A 25,901-nucleotide genomic window follows, 5' to 3' on the forward strand; every position below is an offset into this window, starting at 1 on the left:
ACTGTGCAGTATGTATGGTTAAACAGAAGGCATTATGAAATGATAAATGTTTCTAACAATTGTATGTTATTGTATGACTTTGTATAGTTTAGATTTAAGACACAGACTCTCCAAACAAACACACATCCTTCTAAAATGTCTTTATTCAGCATGAGATGAGGGCCCACATAACTGGATTAGACTAAAGACAGCCAGAATCGGCTCTACGTCGACCATACCAACTTCACTAAGAGGCGATCCACATGCTGGATGCGTACTTTGTACGTTATTAGTTGAAATAAAAATCTCAGATGTACATGTTACAAAAATAGTTGCATCAAATTAATCTCATGGGGGGAAAATACATATTTGAAATTTATTCAAGTCATATTGCCCGGAGTAACCACTGAATTCAGAACGAAAGAAATCTCACCATGATATAACATGGCTGAACATGACAGTGATATATCAATCTCTGGAGAGAGTATAAGATCGACCCTACCCTGTTTAATACTTTGGGGTTAATCCATCGCAGAGGAAGTTTATTGCACCAATCAGGCATAATCGTTCGTATAGTATTATCCACATCAGAAGAGTACCGGCACATAGAATCCACCAGTGAGAATTCACAGCTGTCTGCTCAATATCACAGTGTCAGAGGTCAGTGTTTGGGTGAATACAGTACATCAGAATCCACCACCAACCCAGAGGTCAAACAAAGGTCTCTTTCATCCTGTATTTAAATAAATCTCCAATTTGCATCCTATGTTTTTCGCCCTCCCTTCCGGTCCGCAGGGCGTCCAGTAAGGGTCACATGATGCTGCAGCGAGACTTGCGGATCTGCCGCCTACGTTGCTGGTACTCGCTGAGCTCCTGTAGGTAACCGCTGGAGGGCCAGCGCAAACGCTCCACCTGCTCGCGCTCCTCGTCTGTCAAAAAAAGCATGATTGGGACTTGTATTGTTACAACATTCCCTTCTGCTGAATGTCAGTGCATTTAAACGAAGCATTATATACGTCCACCGGATTTTTCTTTATCTTGTTCTTCAATTGAAATATGGGCTACAAGTAATGTAATTGTCTCTATATGTGTTTCACACTGAATGTATTTGAACAAAAGAATAGAAATTAGAAGTTCATCTTAAAAAAACTGAAGGGAGCTTAATGAAAAATTAAACATTTTCCTGTCACGGTTTACTCGCTCCATTCATTGACTCTCAAATACACAATTCATGAGGTGACACTTATTTTATTTATTCTCCAGGTGTGTGTGGAAGGGCAGGACGTGCTAATTAAGTGTGATGCTGATATATTCATTTCAAAAGTGACCTTTCATTTGCTCTCAGTGTTTCAGCATAAAGCTTTAACAGAAGCCGGTAGTGATTTGCATGGGCTTATGTGTAGCACCAGCTGTTAGAATTGCTCTCAGGGTGTTGGGAACAGGATTTTGTCATAGTTGGAGACGATTGTGTGTGTGTGTGTGTGTGTGTGTGTGTGTGTGTGTGTGTGTGTGTGTGTGTGTGTGTGTGCGTGCGTGCGCGCGCATGATTTAATGTGCTTGAACATGCTTTCCAGGTGGTCAAGTGGACTTCTCACCTGATAGCTCCAGGAAGTCAGGCTTGTGGCTGAAGATCAGGTAGTTATTGGCAATGAAATGGAGGAGCCATACATATAGCTGGTCAGCGTTGTGACACTGTGATGAGAGAGACCATGAACATGAGATTAGATAGAATATTAGAGACTATTAACAAAGTCCTTTAAAGACAAGTCATGTCACTTGGCGGCCATCTTTGAAACGCCTCTGGGGCATGCAAGAGAACATCAAATTCTCCAAAATTGTTAACTAAGCTTACGATTAAATTTCATATTTGAAATCACCAAAGAAATCTGACAACAACTGTGCCATAAATGGTGTTACTTTTGTTCAAATATCGTTTTCAGGCTAGATCAGCCAGTGAACAAACGCAGACCTGAGCTAACGTCTCAGCACGCTGACTGTTTACCGATTAGTGATTGGCTCTTTCATTCAGAAGGCGGGGCTTCCTGTGATTGAGCGGCCATATTGAGCATTGCATTTTTCCCCCATTCAAAACTTCGAGCGACATGTCTTTTGGGATAGTATACTACTGCACTAATACTATTTTTAACAATTTTGTAAGCAGATGTTTGGTATGCATGGAAAAAAACCTATGATTTATTACGGTTGATCGAATGTGTAGTATACAATGCTGTTTTTGTTAACTAAAACTATATATAAAAAAAACAGTAATTGAAAAATATATAAATAATATATGGAAAAACTTGTAAAAAAATCTGAAATTGCTTTGGCAGCTACCTAAAAGCAAAAAAAAAAAAAAAAGACAAAACTATGTAAAATTAATAAAACTAACTAAAATTCAAATAAAAACAAAATATGAAGATTACAGCTAATTAAAAATATGAATAAAAACAACGAAAGTGTATAAATAATACTACAATAACAATAATCTTATTGACCGTTAACAATGATCTTTTGAACTTTCTATTCATCATAGAATCCTGAAAAAAATGAATCACAGTTTCCGTCAAAAATATTAAGCCGTTTTCAAATATTAAGACTGGAGTAATGGCTGCTTTGCTATCAATAGAATATTTTAAAACATATGAAAATAGAAAACGTTATATTAAATTGTAATAATATTTCCCAATATTACTATTTTTACTGTATTTTAGATCAATTTAATTCAGCATTGGTCAGCACAAGCTGAAAAAAAAAAAAATTACAAATCTTACCAACCCCAAATGTTTGAACAGTAGTGTATATAACAGTTTGAAAAATATATCTTTGCATACTGGTTCACATACTTTATTTTTTTTAATAAGCAATATGGGGTATATATATTTAACTGTTAGCAGTGTTCTCTTGTGATCTTATGGGTCCAAAGCACTCAAAGCAAAGGAAATAAACCTCCATCATACAAAAAGTAATTAAACACACCCCTGCTGACATAGAGGTGTAAAGACTCACCTTTGCTTTCTTCAGTAAGCGAATCACGCTGATGCCCATAGATGCTAGCTCTCGACTGGGCATACTCTGAAGATACGCGCAGACACACACCTCACACAGGTGCTGCAGCCGTTTCACCTGGTACATCTCTGCGCAGACGAGCACGGCCATGGCCTGCAGCACACTGGCTGAACACACAGACACACACACAGCACTGTCAATAACGTCCTGTTTCACCCTCCATCAACCTCAGTTCATATTCACCCACTGCCAATCGAGCTCAATCTTTATTTGCATCTTTTCTCTCAAAAGCATTGTCTATTGCCTTCAATATGAACGACAAAGCATCCATCACATTGATTGACAGAATGAGTGAAGCAATCTGACATACATAACCTTCCTTGAATCACTACAAGTCATAATGATTAAAACATCCGGATTATGTTGCACTTTACAGTGAAAATAAAAGGTCATTGTTTGGCACAACACACAGAAGAACCCGTTCATTCTCACTTAATATTGTAAATATTAATATCATAACCTAATAAGAGAAAAAAATTGCTGCTTTGACATCACAGGAATAAATTATTAAAATATATTAAATTAGAAAGCAGTTATTTTAATTTGTAATAATATTTCACAATATTTCATCAACTTAATACAGCTTTGGTGAGCATAAGATACTTCTTTCAAAAACACTTAAAAATCTTACTGACCCCAAACCTTTGAACAGTTATGTAAGTTTTCAATAAAACACTATTTAATGAAGCAAATTAATTAAAAGGATAGTTCACCCATGAATGCTGTTAGTACTGTTAACATTAATAACTGAGAAATCAGGTAACCATGTAAATTCTTGGAAAATTCCCGGTTTTTCAGGGGAGACGTGTCATTCTTTCTAAAGCATCATTTGATACTCAGACATTGGCTATTCTCTTACAAATTGTAGCTAGATTAAACAGTGTATTATATAGTGTATTAGCACTCTATTGACCAATCCGCATCTGGGACCAGAACTAAGAGTATTTAAAGGGATAGTTTGCCCAAAAATTAAACCTCTGTTATCAGAGGTCTTTATGTTGTTCCAAAAAAGAAGAAAAGACATTTTGAATACAGTGTAAGTCAGTGCGGTTTGATGTTGTTTTGGACAGTTCTTCAAAAATAACTTATTTTGTTCAACGGAAGAAAGACAGTGATGGTTTGGAATGTCATGACGTTGAGGGTGTTTACAATTTATACTGTTAACCCTTTAAAGCAGAGTTGACTAATCCTGCTCCTGGTTTTTCTCCAACCAGTTCCAACACTCTTGCCTGGAAGTTTCTAGTGAGCCTGAAGACCTTGTTCAGCTGGTTCAGGTGTGTTTCATTTGGGCTAAAATTAAAGCTAAACTCCTGCTTTAAAAGCCTTGAAAGCCTTGCTCTCACCTGGACAGCAGGTGTCAGTGTAGAGGTACTCCAGGAAAGCTAGAAAGGTATCGGATGAGACTCCATGGATTGGCACCACACGACTTCTTGCCTCTGCGTACTTCCCACTGAACATGGCAGCCATAACATCACAACGGGCCACAAGTACAGCTCTGTGCGCTGGCAGCACACTTCCTGAAAGCAGACGCACAGCTGACCTCTTAAACACACCCAATGGGTCAAGCATTACAGAGGAGCTCTGATTCAAACACAAGCCCTTCCCTTGTACTTGCCACCTTTGAGCACTCTGAATCAATGCATCATTGTTTGTGTACATGTTCATGCACATGCAGGGTTAGCATCGACTCTTGCCTTGCACCATGAAGATGACATCAGAGTATAGAGGGGAATTGAAGAGGCTTCCTAGTGTCAGAGGACCTTGTTGAGAGCGGGGTGTGGGTGTGTCCCTGGGGGCCTGCAACCAGAACGAATTAACACTGCAGTGTACAATCTGTGGCGATAAATAATGTTAATAATGTAGCATTTAGAATTGAGAAATCAGGTCAGCCATGCAAATCATTAAAAAAAAAAAAAACTTTGCACAGTTCAGTTTTATAATCAGAGCGCCTTCTGTCTGTCAGAGGTATACCTTTTCTCTTCCAACGAATGAGCGTATCCTGTCCATCAACTGGGCCACGGCCAAAGGGTTCTTCAGTTTTTCAGCAATGGCTTCCTCCAAGTATTCCCATTCCCAGGCCCCTGCGGAAAAATACACATCACCAACACGCACTGACACGTGAACGCATCCTGCTCGCACATGCATTAACTGGCTGACCGGCTGACTGTGGAGTAAATCTCTAAAAACAAGGTTGTCTGAGCCTTTTCTCAGCTTTCTCTTCTCCATGAACTATACCAGGATACAAAAGGCCACAAAAAAGGTGGCAGAAACAGCTGTTTTCCACAAGAATCAAGCTTTTTTGGTGGCAGCTTAGAAAATAAAACGCATATTTAGAAGGTGTTATTTCATAGTAAAGACATAGTTTCCACAGTTCTGTCACATAAAAATGTTCATCCGTCACAGTTCAGTTGATTTGATATTAACTCGGCCTCATTCATAAATCTGTCTAGACCCAAACCGAGCGGGATTTGATCCGAAAGAACCATGCACAATGAGTTTCCGTGCATCATTTACGTTAATGTAACGACTGCCCTTGACTCACGGCATGAAAATGGCCTCTGGAAAAATCACACTATATATCAGCAGCGGCTGAGAGGATCTCATCAGTATGGGCCTCACCTTCTCACGTTCTGAACATGGTCTCACTCTGATAAATGAGTCCAATAATATCCAGTCCTGTTTCCTGGACTGTTAAAGCCCGACTGAACACCTGATTGAGATCCATGCCCATCCTTCCAGCCCCCATTTTGCATCAGAGTTCCCAAAGAATGGGAAAACGGATGTAATATTCCTGATGAGGAATGTTATGGTAGGCTAATACAAGCATAGAATCACAATTGTGTACTTGGGTGAATGTTACGAAAAGATTTCCATGACACACTTGACCCCAAAAACTAAATAAATCTGTTGTTTACATAAAGACATACTGTTCATGACATTTATGTTTTTCCCTCATTAAAAAGTGTTAACAAAATGAAAAGTACATGTTAGGCCTAAAAAAGCTACCAATTTACATGGCGCATGTTAGCTCATGTCAGCTGCCATGTTGAGATCACATTGTAACCCCCTTAATATAAGGAATGTTAAACTTCTATATATGTAAACTTCTAATAAATGAAACATGGCTGATTTGAATAGCAACGCATTTCTACAACAGCATCAGTAATTGAAAGTTTGCTTGTGTGATGCTGCTTTCACACCATTAGGTATCAGTATTATAGCTGCCAAAATAAACAAAAAATTACTTCATGCAATACTCATTACCGTAATATGATAGGATGCTTTTTTTCTTTTTCTTTTTTTGTTATTACCATTATTCTCAGTGGTGGTGACTGTGGTTAGAATCTGTACTGTAAATTACTTTGATACAATTAATTTTAAATCAGCATAAAATGAAGGCAGTTTAACAAATACTATGATAAAATGTAAATATTTTACGATTTAAATGATAATCATTGATTGCAGTATGGTAATGCATAAGGAGAAAAATACTTAATTGCCATAAAAACTTAAGCAAAACATTATTTTCTTTGATTTTAAGGAGAACATGTTTGTTTGTTTTATTAATTGTTTGTTTGTATTGCATTGTATTACGGTAATGAGAATTTGAGAGGAGAAGGTGCTTAACTGACATGAAAATAATGCCACAATGCAAAAAAAATCTTAATGATCCAAAAACAGTCAACATTTTATTAACATAATTTTTTATTTTTATTCGGGGGTAAATTATAACATGACTTACTGAGATGTTTTGTGAGATTCAGCACTTTATAACCATAAATTCAAAATGTTTTATAGGCATAAATATTGTACATCATATCTTCTGGTTTTTCTCTCTTATGTTGCTTCATATGCATATACAGTTAGAACAAGCACACACACATACACAGATCTCTCTGTCCTCCCAAGCATGGTAATCAGCCCCACAGCTCCAGGGTGGACTGCCGTCATACATGCACGTGTAGAGAAGCATAAATCACCCAGGCCTTAGACACAAACAAACAGCCTCCAGACTTAAGCCATTTAAATTACGAAACTGTCCTATAAAAATCCTTCATTTTAAACACAAAAGAAAACACAATTGCAGAGCTGAAGAGATAAGGCAATGAATGGGTGAAGAAAAAAATCCGTAACTCAATTGAGACGCCTAACCAGCAGAACTGAGGAAGCATTTTCAAACCGTTTCATTCAATAATGCTAATCTCGCTTCATATTCACGGTTGTGACAGAATTCTTAATGGAAAAAGAAATTCTGCTGGCACAACAGCAATAAAAGAAGCTCTACCTACAGGAAATTTGCTCGTTCATAACTCAGGAGAACTGGATCCTCAGCAAAAAAAAAAAATAATAAGATAAAAATAAAATAAATAAAACATATTTAGAATATTTTGATATGAATACTAGCTTTTACTAGGATCTCAGAAAATAAAACTAAACAGTTAAAATATATCTAAAATATAATTTATATGATAATTGCAGTGTCTTTTTTTCATAGCTCAGGGGAATTAGGTTACGAGTAAAAATAAACCTAAATATTTAAAATGTATTACAAATATTAAATTTGTTATTTGATTATTATTGTGTGTGTGTGTGTGTGTGTGTATGTATATATATATATATATATATATATATATATATAAATATATATATATATATATACTTTTTTTTTTTTGGTAAATATTACAAATGTTTTATATGATTATTAGTGTCTTTCTTTCCTTTGCTTAAGTAAAGGTCTCCATTTACTTTCTGTATTTGATGTCATTTTTTCTAAAGATCTCATCTGTGATTTTTCTGTCTAATGGAAAGAAAAAGCCATCAACGCCAATATATTGTGCCCTTTATCCAACAGCAGTTGCCTTGAACAACATAAGCCACAATACTGCAAGCAGCACACGTTCTCTCTCACCTCTGTAAAGAAACATTAACGTCTCCCACAGGCATAAACAGAGCAGTGGGTCCTTCACAACCAGCCGTGAGAGGTGTCCGGGAGGGTGTCCGTCTGCTCTGGGTAGATCATCTATGCCTCCGTCCCAGGTGGACAAAAGTGAGTGGGGGCCGTCTCTGTCCCTGCACGTGCAGCGTGAAACGGGCCTTTCCCAGGCCTGCCGTCCCACTAGCAGCTGTCTGAAGTATGGGCTTACGGTACACAGAACAGACGCGTGCGCCCAGCCCAGCTCCTTCCCAGAATCCCCGGTGTAGAACGCTACATCAGCGAACTGAACGCCGCGTTCGAGGAGCCACTGCAAGTCCTGAGAGAAGGTGGATTCCTCCACTCTCACCGGGGGAAGACGCGCTGAAAGATACGGACAGGACATTATATACTTTATATAGACACAGATGAGAAAATTAATACTGAGATGGAGTAAGAATACAGAGATATTAAATGAATGAAGAGAAATACTGTATGAGGTCAAATTGAAATCTTTGACTTTTGTTTGTAGATTTTATCAATTAAATACATTCCTGCTGAATACAATTATTAATTTCTTGTAAAAAAAACAACAACAAATAAATAAATATTTGGATGCCATGTAATTTCCAGTGCTCTCTGAATTATTCAAATTCAAATATTCTCAAAATAATTCCAAATTATAGTATGCTGTGACATTTACTCTAAAACTATTTCCAGTGTATTTTTAAAGTATGCATCCTTGCAGGTGTTCAATATTGCTGATTGCTCTATTTAACTTTGATGTTCTCTAGGAGAAACAACTGTGATATTAAAAAGAGATAATCTGTGATTGTTGTTTTCTGTAGGGAATGCTCTGGGAGTACAAAAGGATGTGAGGGAGAGAAAGATAAACGAAATGGATAAGAGAAAGGGAGAAACAAGAGAGCTGAACAGAGGAGGAGGATGGGTAAGGAATTTTTAGTGTGAAGGAAACAAGGTGGAGAAAGAGAATGATGAGACAAGCAAAGCAGAGGAGACAGGATGAGTAAGGGATCCAGTAATAAGATGGGAGCAGTGAGAAAAGTGACGTGAAAGCAAATCCCAAATTTGGAGAGGAGGATTATGGGAAGGCCACAGTAACACCAGGCGTTAAAAAGAAATAGAACAAGCACACAAACAGATGTTGTTTATTCATCATGTCTGCATTAAAGGCACATTTTTCATATATTACTGCTGAACTTTATGTACTACATAACCATTCATTTGAGGCCACACCAATGGTTTCCAAGCATTCAATACTCTTCATATTTTATGGGCTGTGCGCTATAAAAAGAGCCTAAGTGGTGCTGGAGCCACACCAGCAAACTACAGAAATCTTTGGCTTCTCGTTTTAAGTGTCATTGCTCACAGCAGTGCTCATCTTGCACAGAATCCTTCCAGCCTTTAGCAGTCAATACTTTTATCTAAATGGCAGATGAGTCCATAGACTCAGTAACTGATTAATATGCATATTTGTGCCCGAGTGCTTTGCAGAGATTAAGAACAAATGGCCGGGAAATTAGTTATTAGTGAGATTAGCCAAAATTAAGCAGGTGTGAAGGGAAACGGAAAAGTCGAAAGATGCATGAGAATCTTTTTGTGAATCTCCCTCAAGTTTAAACACTAGATATATCATTTACATAATAATGAAAGAAAATCTCATCAGTCACTAACCTGGCTGGTCCAAATGAGGGGGCCGGGGCTCGTTAAACCTGTGACCCCGCCGTTTGTCTGGCCGTTCTTTGGCTTTCTGCTTTAGACACTGAATCATGAAGTATTCCAGCTGTATGAAGATTCAAAGGCAAGCATGTAAATAATATCCAAATACACCACAAATCACAGCAACACCAAATATGGTGGAATATTTACGGCTATTTCGATTTTTTTTTTGTCAAAATATGAGTTTTTAGGACTACAACAGCTTGTCAGTAACTATAAAGAGACAACTTTGTATCTTTTTTTTTTTTTTTTTTTTTTTTACAATTTCTGTACATTTTACAACAAAAATCACTGTTGCATTTATGCATTGCAAAGGAAGTCTTTGGGGCGAGATTGGCTGATTAATAAAAGTATTCTACCCAGTGAGTTTCAAAACCAAAAACAGCTTTGTCAGTGGATTTTGTGAATTGAGTAAACAGCTTCTATTAGATTAAAAAAAAAAAAATTATTAGTCAACAGCAATAGTACAGTGATCCCAACAGGAGTTGGATAAAGGGTCCTATGATATCGCAAAAAAAAACAAAAAACTTTTTGTTATGTGAAGATCATGAAAAATTAAGTCAAGATGGCTTGTTATATCAAGATGAAAATTAAGATGAGATTATGGAAAAAAATTATATTAAATACAACTTCTTATGACTTCCATAAAATATTAATTATATATTAAAGTATGTGCTCTTTACGTTTTGTGCACATCTTAATTGGTAGCATTAAATTGCACACTGGTATTTGCCAATTATGGAAATTTATCGACCAACATTGGATATTTTGTCTCCATATTTTGAGGTTTACATCATCATCTAGCATAATTTAACCCTTCTTTCCAGAATGCCTTGCCACATAGATGTCCATTGTATGAGCATTTATTTTCTTTTTTCTTCTTTTGATTGTGTTTAAGGATGAGAAAACTACTGTCACCATATTGCATGTGATAGATACTGTCAAGACAGCTTAAACACTCTTAAAGTTTAGTTCTAATAAGCCATTTAGCAGAAGCTTTTATCCAAAATAGTACACTTATTACACTCTGCCTGGAGCGACTGGGGCTCAAGGTCTCAGTGGTGACTGATGGGTTTTATATTTCACCTGAGGCATGGAGTTTATAAATTACCCCTCACTGGGTTTGAACTTCCAACCTTATGGTTACCAACCCGGAACCACTAAACCACAAGTACAGTTCTTCTGCATAATAATGAGACTTTTTCAACAATGATTAAGAGAAAAAGAGACACTTACCACACTGCCAAAGTAACGACCCACAAAAAAGTTGTTTAGAGATGGCAGCTCCAGGTAAGTGGCCCCCAGGTCCCTGGACAGCTGGAGCCCCTCACTGTGGGGCACACAGCTGCTCCAGTCAGATGCACACAGTGGACATGTGCACGGCGGGCCTTCATCTGTACAGGATGACAGTGGGAAACATAATAAAAATGTGATCCACTCTTAAAAATAAAAATTCCCAAAAAAAATTCACAGAGATGCCACAGAAGATCCACAGAACAACATTTTATTATTCTAAAGAGCTTTTTCAACTATAAAGAAGAACCTTTTGTGTGATGGAAAGTTCCCATGGATGTTAAAGGTTCGTCATGGAACCATTGATTACAACTTTTATGCAAACGTATTACTAATGCACAATACAAATGACATAGAGCAAGGGACCAAATAAAGCATGTAAACATGTCGACTCGTACTCAGAGAGAGTGCATAACATTCAGAGAGATGTCAACAGGCAGACATATGGAGCGACAAAATCTGAGTCTATATTATGTAATAACACATGCCAGCTCAAGTTTATACCAGCGTACCTCAGTATGTGTGTGTGCAATGGGCAGAAAAAGAGTGGCAGTGACAGAATGAGAGACCAGGAATAGCTGGATAAAAACAATGTGTGTGTGTGTGTGTGTGTGTAAGAGTTGACCCGGCCAGTAGGGTGAATGCCTGAGGGAACAGAAGAGCAAGTAAAATGATAGCAAGAATAGACAGCTAAATAGAGATAGATAGATAGATGGAGTGAGAATGGAAGAGTGGAAGCAAGAGATGTGGAGAGGGCATGGGCAAGAAGAGGTATGAATCACTGTAGCCAATAAAAGAAAAAGCCCAGAGAAATGGAAAAAGATGTACCGCGTGAGTATGTGTGAGCATGCTTTGGCCATGTTTACACTCTAATTCTCATGACACAAACCCCCATTAGTATTGCTCATACTTAGGAGTATTAGCAGTAAACAAACCCTCAATTCTACAGCCTAAAGGGATCGTTCACCTAAAAAAGACAATTCGGCCATTATTTACTCATCCTCATGTTGTTTAAAACCCTGTCTTTATTTCTTCTGTGGAGCTCAAAAGAAGAAATTTTGAAAACAACATTGGAGCCCAGCGACTTTAAATGTTCAAATGTTTACATGCTTAATGTTGATCGCATTATTACACCTTTTCAGTTGAAATTTAAATCAGATCAAATTAGGTGTTTACATGAGCCATCAGTCCAATTATAAACGAATTATTTGCATGCATGTAAAGTAGCTACTGAAAAAAGAAAGTCATACAGGTTTGGAATGACGTAAGGGTGAGTAAATGATGACAGACATTCATTTTGGGTGAACTGCCCCTTTAAACTCTGTGAATAACTCATTCTGCATTGTTGTGCTACACGCTTGCTACATTTCCAAGTGACTAAATGTAATCCCCAACTGTAAGCAACCAACTAGCAAACGCAAATCAACACCATGACAATAAATTGAGCTTTTCACATACCACTCACAGTATGTGAAAAACATATTTATTTAAAGCAAAACTCTACAGCATTTGTGTCAGCCAAACCCCTTTGACCTGAAATTTTTTACACCACCAAAGAATTTGTCATTTTTCAGTCATTTGGAACACATCACATGTTCGCCATTCTCTAATAATTACGACAGACAGATAAACAAAATATTTCAAACAAAAAAACAAATAGAATGTGTATTTTAGTAAGTGTTCTTATTAGAATTTTCATTTTTTCATGAATTAATAAATTAGTCATTGATCATCAACTCACGAGACCTAATTTGAGAAACTCCGGGCAAGAACCATTTCGCAAGTCTTGAACAAACCCATCAAGTTCGTTTCTCCTCCATTATCCTTCAGGGATAAATGATGTAGCTGGATAGAAGCACATCTTGATGAATAATACATCTCAAAGGTCACACTGTGAGCACAGAGCTGCCGCTTTTACAGTGAATGGAGCCAAATCTGTGCTCTGAGTGCTTTCAGTCTATAAATGTTTACCTATGAGCATATTCAACAAACGCTCACGGCACAACCATGCTCAGCAGATCAAAAGAGCACCAAATCTCGGTTCGATCAGACTTTTTCTCTTTCCTTGAAGTCAGTAGCTTCTCATGTGCTGTGTTGCTTTTGAAGATCAGTAATGGTTAACTAGTTCAACACCACAGTTCCATAGTGTTCCTGTATATTTCATCCATTTAAATTAAGTGAATGTTGCTCTTAGTCATTTAAGGAAAGTTTAAAAGTCAATTTTACTGTCTAATACTTTGATTGACATGAGGTAATTAAGATTAAATTATGCATAATCCTAATAATCATTAGCACTTGACATTATTTGCTCTCCTTACAGTATTTAAGCACACACATTCCATAAGCAAAACCATCAGGCAATTTTTAACCACAGTTTAGTTAAATTATTTCCATTAAGTCCGTTATCTCCCAAGTCTGCACTACAAAAGGCTAACAGTCATTTATTTTTCTTTAAAACTTTGTAAAAGAGAAAAATACCTGAAGTGAACACTAAGCAAATGCAAAACAAAAACAGCCAATCAGATCTCACCGTTAAGCCTCGCCCCCAAGGCTACCAGAATCACAGGAACACCCCAGTGCCGAAGAAGAGGGCGAAGTCTTGGGGCGTAGACGTTTCGGACCTGCTGAAAGGCCAGTTTGTCGTTGACCGAGTACTTAATGACCACAATGTCGGCCTGCTCCACAACACTCCTCACGCTCGCCCAGTCACTATCCAAAAGGTCCTGCGATTAAAACGAAGGGTTTTAACCTGGGATGTTTCAGAAGGCATATCTCAGTAGCTCAGCATCTGCTCCACCAATCAGCTTATGGATATCAATGCCGTAGCTAAATTCCTCTTAGTCCTCCAATCAAGCGGAAACAACTCTCTTCACTGCAGAAACCCTAATCCTGCTTTTGAATCCCATCATCCCTCTCTCATTCACTCTGTTACTCACCCAACTAGGACAATCCCGCACCATCACTCTGACATCCCCGAACACTCTGGACTGGTACTCCATAAACGCAGGGTTCAAGGGATGCCTTGATGGCGTCACCGAGTTAGGATCCAATTCCCGAGCTCCGTGGCCTAGGTAACTCCACAACAAGCCACCTTGGAACTGTCCCGGGCCGGCCGTCTCATCCCCAGGCCCGACGCCCCCCGGATACTCACTACCCAAGGCCACTATGTGGACAGACCTGAGGGTCATAGAAAAGCCTTTAGTGGTTTACAATTACAATCCAACCAGTTGCCTTTATATAAGCAATCACAGCTCACTGCATTTAACTGCTTTACTGTAAGTTACTTTTCCATATACAGTAAGAACTGTAACTGGCTCAACACTTCATAATGTGTAATTTTACTATAAATACTGTCAAATTTATGGATTTTGCAAGGAAAAACGATGAATTGCCTTCACAGTTCAGTTTATTTTTGTTGTTGATTTGTAGTACATCAATATTATCAGTTAATATTATCAGTTAATGAAATATACAGTTATCAGTGGAAAATTTAAAGGCACCAGTATTTTACTGTGATTTTCTAGCAAAAAAAAAAAAAAAAAAAAAAAAAAAAAAAAAAAAATATATATATATATATATATATATATATATATATATATATATATATATAAAGAAATAAAAGTATTATTGTTAGTAGTAGTAGTATTATACTGTTAGATAATGATTTAAAAATGCAAATGAAAAAAAAAATCTAATTTATTTTGAAAATGTAGGATACAGCTGGTAAGACAATACATTTTTATGGTAAAACATGGCATATATATATTTATTTATTTATTCATTTATTTATTTATTTTATGAGTAGAAAGCCAATTTTCATATGCAGGGCCCAGGACAAAATACAAAGACATTTACAGTTAAGAGACCAAATGCATTATATGATGCCATATTCTGTTTATATGTATCTTGATATGATTGTTGTAGTTATGTGCTAATTACTATTGCACGCAGCCTATTTTGTATGCAGATGTATGTTATAGCCAGTGCAATATTTGCATGTATACATATTATTATAATATTCGTCTATATATCTATATCTATATCTATATCTATATCTATATCTATATATATATATGATTATTGTTGTTAATATTATTATTGCAACACGCAGCCTGTGTGTAAATACCAATGTGTCAATGCCCAGTAACAATTAGTGCATTGATTTTTATGTCATGGTACTGTAGCATAACTGTCCATTTTGAGCTATTAGGGCTTCGGTCATGGCAAAGCAAGAATCAGATGCATACTTACATGATCAACAACCGTCCGCTGGATCAAGGCTCGGGGAGCACGTACTTCAGCGGCGGGCTTTTACATCAGTCTCTGGCTGTTTTCCGCAATGAAGGTCGGACACGGTACAATCCCTCAGCAGAATGAAAAAGCGAACGGTTTATTCATTAAAGACGCGCTTGAAAAGTGAAAGAGTGTCAGGTGCACAACGATTCGTCTTAAACACTCACATCCAGACAGAAACGATCAAGGGGATCCTGCGCTATAGGAAGTTCATACTCCACCGTAAACAGGGATCCGGCGCTTCCCGGGACGCATGGCACGATGTGAGCCCTGAAATCACACGTCACTTGTGCATAACGTTAAAGCTCATGGGTCAATGAGATAAGAATATAAAGGAAAACAAAGAGAAGCGCGATAGGGTTCATCCTGACTCAGCAAACGATAGCACGGACGTGGACACTTGCTGTCCACACCGCACACATGTGCTGCGCACACAGGCTGCTCGTGCTAGCGCTGTGCTTCTGCTGTCTTTGTCTGTTCAAACCAGTGGCACTTTCAGTCATTATTAATACAGGATATGAGAGTTTTTGACTGCTATTCCCAGCTAATTCGAATGCAGTGCTTTAGTGCCTAGCCAAAGTCAAAAGAGCCCACCACCATGCCAGAGCTGAGACTTGGCAGGGGCCCCTGGGGGCACCCAGAGACCCTTGGGTGTGAGATAACAATATTTATGCTTTGCTTTCACAAACCAATAATTAGACATGCTGCATGCTGACACCACTGCATGATGTGGTGGGATGTGTACTGACCCATACAACTAGACCTCTTTATTATGGGCTTTCAGTACACTGATCCTGTAATAAAAGGTTGCAGTGGTAATAATAGGCATGATACAATTATAATTATTGCATGATACAAACAAATAAACACTGATTAGATTCTTTATTTGTATATTACTTTAGCTGGAGGTTGCTGTTTTCTTTCAGACTGTCTGCCAAGCTAATACTATAGCCTATTATTTAATATAATATTATATATTGAGTTTTTTGTCTCACCAAGGCTGCATTTCTTTAAAAAAAAAACAATAACATTGTGAAATATTATTATAATCAGTTTACTGTTTTCTATTTGAAAATATTTTAAAATATATTGTATACATGGGATGTCACTCTCAGTGTCACATGATCCAGAAATCATTGTAATATGCTGGTTTGCTGGAAACATTAATAATATTAGTGTTAAAAACAGTTGCTACTTAATAATTGTGTGCATAATAAATTGTTTCAGCATTTATTTGAAATATATATATATATATATATGTTTTATATAAATATATAAATGTTTACTGTCCCTTTTGATAAATGTAATACATCCTTGCTGAATATAAGTATTTAAAAAAATTACTGACCCAAACAAGATAAATGTCTATGTTTGTATATATAATTACTAATAATAATTAAATGAAATTATATGTAAATATAAAATTGCATCCTAAACAGCCTATTCATTTATAAAAAAAAATCTGAATTAAGAAAAATGTATATATATATATATATATATATATATATATATATATAATTTTTTTTTAAATTTAATTATCTTCTTTTCAATCTTTTAAAACATCTTCCTCTGAGGACCTGTAGTACAAAGGTGTAGTCAATTCCGAGTAGATCTGCTGGAGGCAATGTATTGACGTTGAAAATGCTGTTTAAAAATAGCATTTGACCCAATATCCTAATATGCAAGGAATAAAAGCTGTTTTGTTTTTTGTTCTCTTTGTCTCCGATAATTGTTATTATTCTTTCCACTCAAACCAATTCTATCACAACACGCCATTCATAAACAGGCCCTAACGCTATTTTTAGCCAAGTGTTGTGTATATTTTAATTTGCCTTGTTTGCCACAATATGACATCAAAAAACCTCAGCACCCTTCAGATCCTCCTCTGAGATCACCAAAATAGCATAAACTCTCCTGAGCTGCAGCGAATCAAAGCTCCCGTTCCACCTTACATATCCGTCAGTCACGCTGTCCTGATCTTCTGAAAGAATTATCTTAATTCTTCCATAACAAGCATTTTATCCACATAACAGGTCTGATAATCCCACACCCATCGACATCTAACACAAAGACTATTTTTCATCACTACACTTAGGAAGATTACTGAATACGTTTATAGTATAGTATACGAGGTGTTGTTAATTCATTACACCACCCTGCATATGATTTGCTGAATGGAATCCAATACTTGTTATTTACTAATTCTGGGGTGCTGCTTCCAAAAAACAGTGTCTGTTTTGTCATGTCATACTTTCTCACAAAATATGATGTGCATTTTATAGCAATTTTGCTTCTGACAACCATTTTTAAGGTGAGCAAGTCTTGTATTGTCCCCTAATCACCAGAAAAACTGCCACAAAGACACGATTCCTGTCTTCCTCTGAACCATATTACAATTTGTTCAATTTCTCATGCGATTTTTTTTAAAACATTATTTTATCCCTAATTTTACTTGCAAAATCCTTAAATTTGATTCTTAAATCCCTCACATTTTGAAGAGTTGAACCAATTAAAGTTCTTACTGTATATGGAAAAGTAACTTACAGTAAAGTAGTTAAATGCAGCATTTTTTTTCTCTTCCATATAATGTAATGATTCAAGGTCAGAATTATTTGGAACCTTGTCTCTGCCACAGGATTAAAAACTTTAAAAAAAAATATATATATATATATATATATATTGCACTTTTTCATCTGAGGATTACTCCTGCCAGTCATTTTTGTTCTACAAACTAATAGAAACTATCACTGGTGGTCAACAGGCTGAAGTAAGTTCTAAAGCATGCACTTTTTACAAGCACTGCTGAGAGGTATATATGCTATTTTAGGGCTGCTTGGTTGGCGTACCATTCAGAAAATTTGCTTTTAAAGGGCAGAATGGGTTACAGGTCATCTGCTGTGCAGAATCTTATTTCTACTCCAATGCACAATCACATGCGCCTCGTGTTCCCCTCATTCTTGACCCTGAGATCACAACCACTCTACAGGGAAGTGTGCCTCCTGATTTTACACAAGATACACACTGTGAACAGAACAAAAGTCCATTCAGAGCCATTAAATGACAACAGTGTATAACTGACCATTGAGCTTTTTTTTAGTCCGTAACTGCAGTGCGGAAGGGAAGGAATAAATAGAGATCTGGCTGGAGATCTAGTTTGTACACTGAGTCAAGATTCTTATCAAAGTCTTTTCTTGTCCTACCATTGTACCAATAGTAAGAGATAAACAAGGGTTATGTTAATATGAGTAAATTCATAATCAATAATTATGAACGGTTATAAATTTCACTAACTCAGCACACTGCTGCATGGATAAATTAGTTAAACCACTGAATACTATGGCATTATCATCCATATATTGTGAGAAGTTAAGTAAGGGATAATATACAGTCAGTGGGTCATTTTCACAACAACTGATCAGGATCTTATTACATGGCTACTCAGAAAATTAATAAATGCACTACCATTCAAAAGTTTCTGGTCAGTTTTTTTTTTTTAAGAAATTAATACTTTTTTTAAGGATGCATTAAACTTATCAAAAGGGGCAGTACATTTATTATGTAATCAAATATAATTATTTTAAAATATAATAACCGTTTTTTACAGTATTTTTTGATCAAATAAATGCAGCCATGATGAACATGAGACTTCTTTAAAAATATATATATATTTTAATTTCACCAACCCCAGATTTCTGAACTGAGAAAGACTGGAGTTGAGCACTACTTTGTCTAATCTGTCAATTTTTAGATGTCAACAAAAGACGATTAGACGACATGTACAAACTAAACTGTATTTTACAACCATTCCAACTATAACATAATTACACAACTGTGAAGGACTCCTCTGCACACAGAAGCCAAACAAATCAAATTATTTATAATCTAAAAAAATGAAATATGATGTATGGCATGCCTGTCTAATTTTTGGCACTTTTCCATTTACTCTTTCTGCTACGCTTGATGTTGATGGTCACTGTCTCTCTTGAGAATGTTTCATCTATGAGATAATAATTGAAGGCCAAGTTAAATGTTTGTGCAAGAATCAACTTGTTTATTAAAATGTATGCTAAACTAAACGTTATTGGAAACGTGTGGATGTCAATATGCGCTCACTTCTTGAAAATAGATCGTACTACTCCTCTGTTTTACCTATGGATATCATGGTATGGGAAAAGTGCATTGTCAAATTTATCCCAAACGATTGAATGTTTCTTATTATTATTTTCTATATTTATTGCACTCTTGTAGCTCAAACAATAAAGCATTCCCAAGAAAAGCATTAAATATATATATATATATATATATATATATATATATATATATATACATACACACACCTTCAAGTAGCTTTGGATAAAACCATCTTCCAAATGCATAAAAAAGTGGCATGTGGCTACTTTTTCGATAAAAAAAAATAAAAAATACTCATTTAGTATACATATACTCATTTATTTAAAAAGTTATTTTTTTTGCATTTTTTTTTCAATGCAACATCCAACAAAACAGAGCTGACAGAGGCATCACTGTGAATGATGGCAATGTAGAGATCCTGGCACTGACACAAAAAAGGACTATGATATAATTTTGATTCATGATGTCAAATCGCCGTTTTATGCATGCAAACCGACTCTGAAATCATCAATCTTAATATATGCAGTCCCCTCAGGATCCCTGGAGCTCTCCTCTCACTGTTGCTGCAAGACTAAACGTCTTCATCTGCATTCGCATCTTCATCTCCATCCTTGGATTCCTGTGCTTTTCTCAGTTCTGCCCTGCCCTTCTCAGTCTGATAATAGTCTGACTCAACCCACCCAGGGCAGTTGGACAATATCACAAAGATGTCTTCGTCTACTTCCGTCACTTTGTGCACTCTCTGCTTTATTCCTTTGGAATACCACTGTGGAGTAGGGAGCTTTTCTGCAGGGTTGGTTGCCTTGTATAACCCCTCACCTTCAGCGAGAGTGATCTTATACTTGTGCTTTGGGCACACAATACAGAGCTTTTTGTTGATTTCCTGTGCATGAAACATTAAATGGGATCAGAGTTCACATGAGAGGTAACAATGTGTGTCAAGTGCACCTATGGATCACTGAATCTGCTCCAACAGAAATGGCTTTACCTCAATATCTCCGAGCTCCAAACTACTGCCGGCATCTGTATGAAAAGAAAGTGTCATTAGAACCCATATGCACTAAGCTGACCCGAGCAAAAAGCCTTTTTGATTCTGGGCTCTTGCCTCTGGAACTGTACTTGGCACACTTCCTAAACAGCAATACTGTATTTCAGTGCTAAATCTTCTACTTTGTCTCCCTCTAGTTGTTTTTCAAAAAAAGATGTTTTTCATGCTACTCACGGTAACACTGTAGGTCCATTGCATAGAAAGTTCTTTGATGATATATAATAAGAATATCTCTTCCATCCAGAGTCACAATCATCCTCTTAGCCTGATCAAAATCTTCTTTCTTGCCGATAAAATACATATGAGAAGGCTTGTTTTTATCCATGGATGCAGAGAGGTTTTAATTAAGTCTTCTGTGAAAGACAAAAAAAAGTTTTGAATACCATTCACATATGAAGGTGCTGAAGTTTGTTTATTATATACTTATTTATTATATATGTTTATATTATAGAAACCATACATACCATAGAATTACAAATATAATACTAAAATGTCCATTATAATAAGATAAAATAGCTATGACTGGCCTTCTCGAACACTGTCAAGTTATAAAATTAGTTTACGAAATGCAAAATGCTCAAGCATTTAACACACAAATCAAAATATATTTTCAATCTATCATTTCAATTTTTGAATTAACCTTTTAACTTTACATATCAACATAGACATTGCTGAGGAAATATCGTAAGCCGTTTTACCCTGTCCTGCTCCTGTTGGTTGTGTATCTTGTATGGTTGAAGTGTGTTCTAGTCTGTTATCTCAAGCCCACCGGCTGCTGCGTTCAGCCCCTATCAGTCCCTCAGCTCAGGACCCTCTCAGTGCATTTAACATCTTTGTTCAGCATGTAAAACTGAATGATACATTACTAACTGACAGATTACTAACTTGAGAATGAACTTCAAAATGTTGTACAAAGTTGTATAAAGTTGGATATTTTTCCCATCTATAAACCAGGATTGAGTGTAATATCACATTATAAAATAATAATAATAATAATTAAATATATTTTTACATTCCAAGACCTCCAAATCAAATTACATTTGATAGCCGTTATAAAAACAAATAAAGTATCTAGTCTCCTCTTATTTAAATTAGCACTGAGGGAGCCAATCAGGCAGCGACTCACACTGCGTAGGCTACTCTTGAACATCATCATTGCGCAGCAGTTAAGCCACTGTCAAAACATATACTAAGCATATACTAAGCACTGTTCCATGTGTTGTGCCAGATTATGTAGCATCTATTCTAAACAAAAAGGAGCAATCAGTCATTACTGGCTAGGCTTAAGTGAAATGATTTCATCATAAGCGGCTAATGAATGGTGCTAGACTAGTCAAGCACTGCTAGTAGGTAACATTACATGCATGTCACACATAAGCGATTCCAGCATCCCACGGTTTGCATTTAAATGACATAAAACGCATTCAGGATACTTGTAGTTGACATTTCCTGGGGGAAAACCATCTTAAGCCAGCTGGTTTCCAAGCTGCGTTTCTAAACCGTCTACTGTTGTTTTTTAAAGAAACTCGTTTTTCATCATTGTCATGCGATGTTCTAAAAATGACAGTAAATCTGAATTTCAAATTCATTTAAAACCAACAAACAGACCTGCTTCGACTGGTTTGAGATAGTTTTCTATTACAGTTCAAACAATAGAATAGTTTCAGGTACTTTGCACATGGTATATGATGGTGTATGAGCTGTTCAGTTGTCAATAGAAAGCATAGTAATAATAAAAACATTCTCCAAATAAATATTATATATAATGTTTGTACAAGATTATATAAACCATAGACCTTCTTAAACATTGCAACACATCTTTAAACGCTAAGAAACTGTTTAAAATGTAAAAATAAAATACATTAAAATGTAGTAATATATGATTTTTCTATTCTAAAAATGTAATTAAATATTTAAATGAATAATTATATAGGCTTAATAATAAAAACATCCCGTATTTAGAACTTCTCAAACATTTCAAATTATGTATCAGTTTAAAAAGACTCATTTAGCATTTAATAATGTGAAATTTTGAAAGCACAGTGAAAAATGTTGTATGATAAAACTATAATAGATAGATGCATGTGCTGAACCAAAGCTTTACCTGTAAGCCTGCCTATTTAAAAGAATATTATTTTCCCCATAATGCCTGTCTCTACTAACAGAAAATGAGTCAGTAAAGCATTTATAAACTAAATGTAAAAAATAAAATAAAAAATAACAACAGCAACCATTGCTGCAACTAATACAGGTGGATAAGTCACATGACCTGTCATCACCAAATCAAGTGAAGACATCTTCAATTTCTATTGTTACTGAAAGAATAACTCATTATCCTCACCCCATTAGGTCATGTTGACCTTGGAGAGGTTTAGGTAAAGATCACCTGCGTATGGTTGATGGATTCCTGCAGAGGTTGAGCTATCAGGTCCAGGGAAAGGACAAAGAGGCCATCTACTGGTTGGCTGAGCTCCGTGATCCAAACACTCAGGTCATTCTCTCAGACGAACACCAGGATTACCGCTGGGCCAAACTAGAGGAAGCCTGCAAGCTGGCAAAATCCCAGGATTTGATTTACAGGACACACTTACAGCAGTATCTAGAAACACAGCGCCAAACATTTACACTTGGTTTTGAAAATTAGACACTGACAGAGTTACATGCTTGCACTTATCTTTATAAAATTGTTTTAGGTTGTTGAATTAATGAGGGTTTAAAAGTGGACTTGATGTGTTGTATGAAATTTGACCGTGGGTATAGACATTTGACTTGCATCCTTTTTGCATCTCTTCTTGCTAAGCTGAATTTAAATTTAATTCATATTAGGTTGCTATCAAGTTGTTAAAAATGTTAAGACAAACTCACAACCTCTAAATCTCCACAAACAAGAAAAACAAAGCTGCCGTTCATTCCAAAGAATATGAGGTAAGCTCTAATGACGCCATCTGCGGCATACTGTTAATTACCACAGAAAATCATTTTTAAAAGCCTCACAATAAAAAATAATAAAAAACAACACACACACTGACAAAAATCCTTAAAATTGATAGACTACAGGGCTTGTAAGTGGATTATGACACAATAAACATAGAGTTCCATTTTTTCCCCCCGTGTTAATAAAACAGTGCTTCATTAACCACTGTATATAACCTCCTTTGAGGAGGCAAGTATTGAGATGCTGTTTTTTTTGCCATTCTATAACACATTTTCCAATCTGTCACTTTTCCACAAACGTTTTTCGATGTTGAAATTTAGGGTCCATCAGAATTAATCTATAAATTGTTTGCAAGTTATTTCGCTGTGAATCCTGCATCATGCAGATTGTCTTAATTTATAATGAAACCAGTAAATGAAAAACACTGTTCAAGAATTAATGTTGTTTTAGTATTATTTAAATTCTATTATATTTTGTATATATTTTAAATGAACTTTATTTTATTTTTTTCATTTTAATTGTAAAGTCATTTTTATTAGTTTATTTTAAAATATTTTTAACTTATTTTTTTTCGTTTTGGATTTCAGTTAGTAATTTATTTCAACTTAAACCAGTTCAAAATTATCAATGGTTTAATTGCTGAGTAGCATTAACTCCTGTACATACACACAAACAAAAATAAATTGTATCGCGTTCATACAAGCACAGCCTTAGAAATGACCCTACTGGACAACCCCCCACCCACTCCAAACTCAAATACTTCTCTTTAGAATTGAATTGGGTATCATTTGTATCGTTTTTCCATTCTTCCTTGTGTGAATATTTAGAATGATATTGCCTTTAACATCATTACAAAAGAAAGGCAATGCATTGAACTTCAGTTGTTATGGTCTGACTCGGGAACATAAATCCTGTCAAATAATTATTAATGAAACATTAAAAACACACTCATCGTGACACACACAAATAATAAAAGCCTTCAAAACAAATCCACTGTTGTCACAACACTTTTTGAAATGAACTTGGTCGCTTTGCTGTGCACAGGGGTGTTATACACCGAGAGTCTCTTGCTGAATGTGTAAAATCCAGTCTGATTTAATTGATTCATGCCCCTGTTGAACCCTTTTGGCTCCTAGTCAAGAGGTTTAAGGGAGCGATTGAGTTAGGAACGATTGTTCTAGATAGTTCAGTGAATACAAGAGCACAGTTCCCTCACGATCCTCACATCCACACTCCCTTCCGGAGGGGTTTCGTAGGATCAGGAGTCAGCATCCGTGTCCTTGGCTGGTTTGTGGGAATAAAGGTGTACCTGAGACCCCATGTGCATAAACGTCTGTGCTTCCACCCCCATCAAAGAGACCTTAGAAATTTGTGAGCCTTATTGGATGACTGACACATCATAAAAACACACAAGCATGCTTTTGAAAGCTACAGCCCACAGCAGCACCATTGCCAACCAAAAAACATAAGAGCAAAAGTGACAGGGTTTCACATCCATGAGTGAACTATCCTCAGCATTCACTGATCTCAAAACCTCTTCTTTAAAATAAACTCCAATATGGTCAAAATTGGTGAGAAAGGAAAATTGTTTGGTACAGCTGCTTGAACACTCATACATGTTCACTTAGCAAGAGTAAGTGTACATTTATAAGCAGAACAGTATTATTACCTTCAGCCAAAATGGGTATAAACGTGAGACATCATCATGGTGACTAAAATAGTCTCATCATAGTTTCTGGGTCAGCGAAAAAAGGAAGGTGTGCTGGAAGTAGTATTAATGCTACTGTTGCTGAGCACTTGAAAGCACCTTCATGTGCCATATAATTTGACACTGTGATTTAATGGCTCAAAAAGCTCATGTGATTTGGGGGTAGGAGCTGCGGATAAGAGGATGTAGTTGTGAAGGTGACCCTGCTGATGTGGATGGCTGGTCAAAATGATGACACTTAAATTTAATGAGAAAGAACCATTCGTTCTCCATTTTCCCACCCTTGAATATTTACCTTTCTTGAGCAAAAGTGGGAATTTAGGAACATACAGTGAAATCAGTGGAGCTCTATAATGTAAAGACAGTTCTTTAGAAACTGTACATACTTGAAAATCTGGGAAAATACACAAACCTTCATTTGTTGGTGATTTTACCAGGCATAACTAGCTCATGGGGGTGGGTTGAAGGGTTAGTTTGATTAAAAATGAAAGTTTTACCATTATTTACTCACCCTCATGATATTCCCAATCTGTACGGCTCTCTTTATTCAAACTGGCGAACTCCATTTGGTTATGCAACAAGCAAGAATAAATGGCCTGGAGCATAAATGAGAGCTTAAGTGATATAAGGAACAACTTAATTGTGGCCTTTTCTTCTTCTGAAGCCACTGTCTTGCAATTATTGCAATTTGGACGGTTTCACACAATTTTTTTCTCTAAATTCAGAATTTTCTGAAACTTTTTTTCACTCCTCTGAATTCTAAGTTTTCATCTCTTAATTCTGAATTTTGAATTAC

The 25,901-nt window shown here is 36.3% G+C and overlaps 2 protein-coding genes across 2 annotated transcripts; both read right to left on the bottom strand.

The window, feature by feature from the left end:
• Window positions 1-125: 125 nt before the first annotated feature.
• On the bottom strand, window positions 126-15,733 carry LOC132130491 (rho-related BTB domain-containing protein 3-like). Its single transcript, XM_059542208.1, has 12 exons — window positions 15,242-15,733; window positions 13,927-14,167; window positions 13,521-13,713; window positions 10,934-11,091; window positions 9,653-9,761; window positions 7,955-8,341; window positions 5,017-5,126; window positions 4,740-4,842; window positions 4,389-4,562; window positions 2,986-3,152; window positions 1,575-1,671; window positions 126-908 (listed from the first exon to the last, which is right to left on the bottom strand). Coding segments are annotated over exons 1-12 (1,860 nt in total). The 5' UTR covers window positions 15,244-15,733; the 3' UTR covers window positions 126-789.
• Window positions 15,734-19,778: 4,045 nt separating this feature from the next.
• Window positions 19,779-20,854, bottom strand: LOC132130384 (Rieske domain-containing protein-like). Its single transcript, XM_059542087.1, has 3 exons — window positions 20,637-20,854; window positions 20,403-20,437; window positions 19,779-20,297 (listed from the first exon to the last, which is right to left on the bottom strand). The coding sequence occupies exons 1-3, from the start codon at window positions 20,785-20,787 to the stop codon at window positions 19,986-19,988; spliced, it is 498 nt and encodes a 165-aa protein (XP_059398070.1). The 5' UTR covers window positions 20,788-20,854; the 3' UTR covers window positions 19,779-19,985.
• Window positions 20,855-25,901: the final 5,047 nt, after the last annotated feature.

This window comes from Carassius carassius, chromosome 47, assembly GCF_963082965.1.
Source record: "Carassius carassius chromosome 47, fCarCar2.1, whole genome shotgun sequence".
Classification (NCBI taxonomy): Eukaryota; Metazoa; Chordata; class Actinopteri; order Cypriniformes; family Cyprinidae; genus Carassius; species Carassius carassius.

Coding starts and splice junctions, on each gene's coding strand:
- LOC132130384 (XM_059542087.1), bottom strand. CDS start 20,787: ATGGATAAAAACAAGCCTTCTCATATGTATTTTATCGGCAAGAAAGAA. Junction 20,438..20,636: donor AATGGACCTACAGTGTTACC/GTGAGTAGCATG, acceptor CTTTTCATACAG/ATGCCGGCAGTAGTTTGGAG. Junction 20,298..20,402: donor TGGAGCTCGGAGATATTGAG/GTAAAGCCATTT, acceptor TTTCATGCACAG/GAAATCAACAAAAAGCTCTG.
- LOC132130491 (XM_059542208.1), bottom strand. Junction 11,092..13,520: donor CTTGGGGGCGAGGCTTAACG/GTGAGATCTGAT, acceptor CATCCTGTACAG/ATGAAGGCCCGCCGTGCACA. Junction 8,342..9,652: donor CCCTCATTTGGACCAGCCAG/GTTAGTGACTGA, acceptor CGTATCTTTCAG/CGCGTCTTCCCCCGGTGAGA.